At 48.3% G+C, this 4,794-nt stretch overlaps 1 protein-coding gene across 1 annotated transcript; it reads right to left on the reverse strand.

The window, feature by feature from the left end:
• Positions 1 to 2,685: 2,685 nt before the first annotated feature.
• LOC121500383 (60S ribosomal protein L32-like) lies at positions 2,686 to 3,138 on the reverse strand. Its single transcript, XM_041772055.1, has one exon. The coding sequence runs from the start codon at positions 3,088 to 3,090 to the stop codon at positions 2,686 to 2,688; it is 405 nt and encodes a 134-aa protein (XP_041627989.1). The 5' UTR covers positions 3,091 to 3,138.
• Positions 3,139 to 4,794: the final 1,656 nt, after the last annotated feature.

Consider the following 4,794-nt stretch of genomic DNA (forward strand, 5'->3'; position numbering starts at 1 on the left):
TGTCATTTCCCTGGCTGAGGAAGCAAGCAGAGAGCCCTCCACAGTGTGGTCAATGTGAGCTGCCCTTCTGGGTGGGCAGCATCAGAGCAGAGTAATGCAGAGTACCCCCAGGGGAGAGGAGGCCACTGTGCCCCGGATTCCCTTCTGGGGGTGGGGCAGGTGGCGTGGAGCAGGGTGACCTGGGCAGGTGTGACAGCCATCCCCTTGTTTAAAGGAGGATGTGGCCTTGTCGATGGTGGCAGCAGTGTCCCACCTGGCAGACATGGACATATCAGACTGGCCAGGCCCGGAGCCCCATGACACAACCGAAAATTAGGATGCTCACCTCAAAACTCCACTGCTTTTCTTTGAACTTTGAGATCACCCCTGCAACCGTCACAGGAAGACTCACTTAATTATCTTAAAAGAGCCAAACATCTCACTTAATATGACCCCATGACCCTGACAGCGTCCAGCTGTCCATCACCTTAACCTGATGTGAAACACGAAGGTGGGCATTGATATTATCTGCAAACAACTCCAAACTCCTTTAGGAGAAAGTCATACACCACAGAGGATACATTCATTCATGACATTTATTTGTGGCTCAGGGGCCCTGTTTAGACTTTCCTCACCGTTCTGTTTACGCTGGGTTAATGGCCAGCCGGAAGTGCCTTGCCTGATGTGTTTGGCTGATGTTGACGACGTTGACCTTTCCAGGAATGTTTGCAAACCAGGCATGTCTGGGTGGCTTTCTACGTCTCTTTCTCTGCTCCCCACCACCCTGCATCTCCCAATAAGGAAGTGGCTATTTTAGGCTAAGGGAAAATGAGATGACGGGATTTTCCCCAATGGCAGCTGTGCCCAATTCACGGTGAAGAAGTTCTGCCCCTTGCTGGGAGGATAGAACACAGCATCTCCCCTCAGCAGTACCCTTGTATCCAGTCCATCTATTGGTGACTTATGGTCAAAGGAAAGGAAGGGAGGGAGGAGGAACATGGTGATTGGTGATTTGTGTCTTTTGATAATAGGCAAACTCGTCCAACGGGTAAGAGTCACAGAGAGGAAACCAATCCCATAAAAGGAATTATTTCTGGAAGTGATGAGCTCCCTGCCACAGAAAGTATGCAAGCAGAGACACGAAGAAGGGATCCTTTTTAGTTATTCTCTGCTATGAGACCATAAGAAACGGAGCCTGGGGAGCTGAAGCGTCCCCCTAGACAGGCAGAATGAGACCTGACAAGGGGGTGAATATCAAGGATGTGCTGAGCAAGTGGACTTGCTGGTTTTCAAATGATTTTCCAGCAGCCCTATGTCCTTTGGGAAAGTGTCTCTCATCGCCCATGTGGCTCTGGGGGCCTGCCCCATCTCACAGGGCTGCTGGGGGATGCTCCAAGGAAACCAGAGCCAAATGAGTTGCTTGAGTCCAGAGCCGGGGAGGTCGTGTGACCCTGTGTGAGGAAGCATTCCTTTGACTTGCAGGGTCCTGGCTTGCACACTGGTGAAGTACTAAATATTGTCATTTCTCTCAATTATTGGGGTTCTGCAATGGGGGAGAGGGGAATGGAATCTTTTGGAAAGTTTTCCAGAAAAGCCCATGATGAATGGTAACATCTGGATCATCAGGGAAAGGAAATGGGCACAGAAGAGATCAGATGCAAGGTTCTCTGTGGATGGGGCCCGGGCCCTGGCACCTAAGTGATTGAGGGTTGAGGGCTTGTAGGACAGTAGTAGAGACTCACTTGGAAAAGCAGAGCTTGGTGGAGGTGACCAGACTTGGAGAACCACACTGAGGGACCTGGTGAGGAGTTGAGTCTGGAGATACTTAAGTCATCACGGTGGAGTAGGGCTTTGAGGAGCCTGGTCAGGATCTACTTTTGATTCACCTCCCTTGATTCAAATGGCCCACAGTCAGGCTTCCTTGAATTCTAGCTTGCTTGCCAGGAGAGGCAGGTGATGCTTCAGCCAGAAGCCCACCGGGGGGATTCCACTGGGGTTCCGAAGTCAAGGACTCCTGCTACACATCACTAGTGGAATCGCACAATTGCTCCATGATAGCCACAACTGCTCTTAACGTAGAAGGCACCTGGCAAATCTTTGACGGCATCCTTGCTGTTCAGACTTGGCTCCTTCCCAGTACTATCTAGTACTGGAGGGGGAAGTACAAGCATAAACCTGATGTTTTAAACCCACAAATTCACAGTGTTGAGACAGAGAAGCCCTGTATTATCAGCACAATTCCACTTGTGAAGTTTCAATTTTGTAGCAATCCCTAATAGGGTCATTGAGAAGTCCTTTGAAAATGACCCAAGGAAACTGTCTAAATGACTCTGTTCCTACTGAGATGAGGATATCATAACATTGCCTGTATCTGTTATCCTCTGCTCTGTAACAAATTACCCCCAAAATTAGTGGTTCAAAACAATAACTAACAGTTACCATCTCATACAGTATTTGTGGGTCAGGGATTCAGGAGAGGCTTAGCTGGGTGGTTCCGGCTTGGGGTCCCTCAAGAGGCTGCAGTCAGGGTGTTAGCCAGGGCTCCATCATCTGAAGGCTCGACTGGGGCTGGAGGAGCCACTTCCAAGGTGGCTTGCGCACGTGCCTGGCTTGTTGGTGCTGGTTATTGGTGGGATTCCTCAGTTTCTTTTTTGTTTTTTAGTTTTATTATTTTATTAACATAAATATGACAAGCACATAAGCTGTCTATTCATTTTCTTTGCTACACAGCCTGCCATTGGGATTGGTGACTCTGATGGCCAGCTGGGCTGCTCTTTCCACAATGGCTTTGCGGTTCTTGGAGGATACATTGTGAACAATCTCTGCACAATAAGATTTGTTGCACATCAGCAGCACTTCAAGCTCCTTGACATTGTGGACTAGGAACTTCCGGAAGCCACTGGGCTTGTGCTTTGTTTTCTTGTTGCTCCTGTAACCAATGTTGGGAATCAAGATCTGGCCCTTGAATCTTCTGCGTACCCTATTGTCAATGCCTCTGGGTTTCCGCCAGTTGCGCTTAATTTTGACATATCTGTCTGACTGGTGCCGGATGAACTTCTTGGTCCTCTTTTTAACGATCTTGGGCTTCACCTGAGGTCTGAGGGCAGCCATGATGCCCAGCAATCGATGGCTGCCACCTCCATAGGTGGCGCCGAGGAAGAGCGATTCCTCAGTTTCTTGCCACATGAACTCCTCCATAGAGCTGACTGCTCCAGAGAATGATCCAACGGAAACAGGGCCAAAGCCACAATGCCTTTTATGGTCTAGCCTTGGACTCACTTCTGCAATATCTTATTGGTTCCCAGGTTAGTTCTACTTGATGGGAAGGGGACTCCACCAGGATATAAAATCAGTCAGGGTACAGGGGCACTGTCTTGGAATGGCTACCACAGCATTGTACATTTGTCCCCAGTTGGGAACACTTGGTCCTCACTCACCTGGTTTGATTCAAGAATAGTTAGAAATTTCTCAACTTGAATGCGGGGAAGTGGGCTGACTCTTCAAACACATGCCAGGCCAGCCATTTTATTTGTTATTTTATTTTTTAATAAAGATTTTATTCACTTATTCATGAGAGACACATACAAACACAGAGAGAGAGAGAGAGAGAGAGAGAGAGAGAGAGGCAGAGACATAGGCAGAGGGAGAAGCAGGCTCCACGCAGGGTGCCCGATGTGGGACTCAGTCCCAGGACTCCAGGATCATGCCCCCTGCTGAAGGCAGGCACTAAACCGCTGAGCCACCCACAGATCCCAGGACAGCCATTTTAAACACAATTGGGTGAAAGGCCAATTTACAGTTTATACCAATTGCTCACCCAAGTGCTTGGAATCTGTTACAGTTCCTAGCCACAGAGTGTCACTGGTGTAGGTGGTTTTGTCTGCCACACATCCTCATATGTCCATGTTCATCCCATGGGGCCACTAGGCCATCATCCTCTGGCTGCAGGAATGAGCATGGGACCCTGGTCTGGCTAACTGTGGTGTCCCATTTCCCTGCCCAGAGTTATTGGTCCAAGGACAGGGCAAATGACCAAGCAAGGCCACCAGAATCCACCCCCCAAAAAAATTCAGTATGTGGATTCTGGAAGAGAGAGAAGCTCTCTCTTAATCTGAGTCATGAGCTAAGGGCTTACTGGGTAAGCTGCAAACTGCCAGAGAGGGAAGAAGAAAACGAGAGAGGAGATTTTTTATTTGAGCACCTGGATCTAGCTATGACTGAAACTGATGAGATCCATCTCTGTTCTCTCCAATTACGTGACACGATAGATTTTCTCAAGTTCACATGGTGTGGAATTCCAAAATCACAACTAGACAATAGTGGGTTTTGAAGAGATAACAAGCAAATGCAGCAGATTTCATTTCTTTAATAGGACCTTAAGTGAGCCAACGACCCATCCCCTGCTGTCTGTAGCCCACAAACACAGTCAGCCCATCCTCCACCACCTAAGGAAAGAAACAAGCAAAAATTAGAAGGAGCATAAACACCTGCAAGCGAGCCACACCTGCCACCTGGTTTGTACCAAACACTCCAGCATCAAACCAACCCAGCCCAGAATGGTTTTCTCGGCATCCCAGCTGTTCTCAAGCTCTTCGAGGGCAAAGGCTGTGCTTTCTGGGTTCCCAGCCAGCTCTGCATGGTCATTTACAAACAAACCCTTGAAAATGGTTTCTTAAATGGACTAAAACACATAAAGCATGTTCTTTTAATAATACGCAATGTTGAATGAGTCCTAACTAGGCTCCAGGCATTGCGCCAAGTGTTTTACCTGCACTATCTCATTTAATCACCACGTCAGAGGGAGGAAGTTTCTAT

Source organism: Vulpes lagopus, chromosome 10 (genome assembly GCF_018345385.1).
Source record: "Vulpes lagopus strain Blue_001 chromosome 10, ASM1834538v1, whole genome shotgun sequence".
Lineage (NCBI taxonomy): Eukaryota > Metazoa > Chordata > Mammalia > Carnivora > Canidae > Vulpes > Vulpes lagopus.

Excerpts from the sequence above, each read along its gene's own strand:
- LOC121500383 (XM_041772055.1), bottom strand. The coding sequence starts at position 3,090 with ATGGCTGCCCTCAGACCTCAGGTGAAGCCCAAGATCGTTAAAAAGAGG.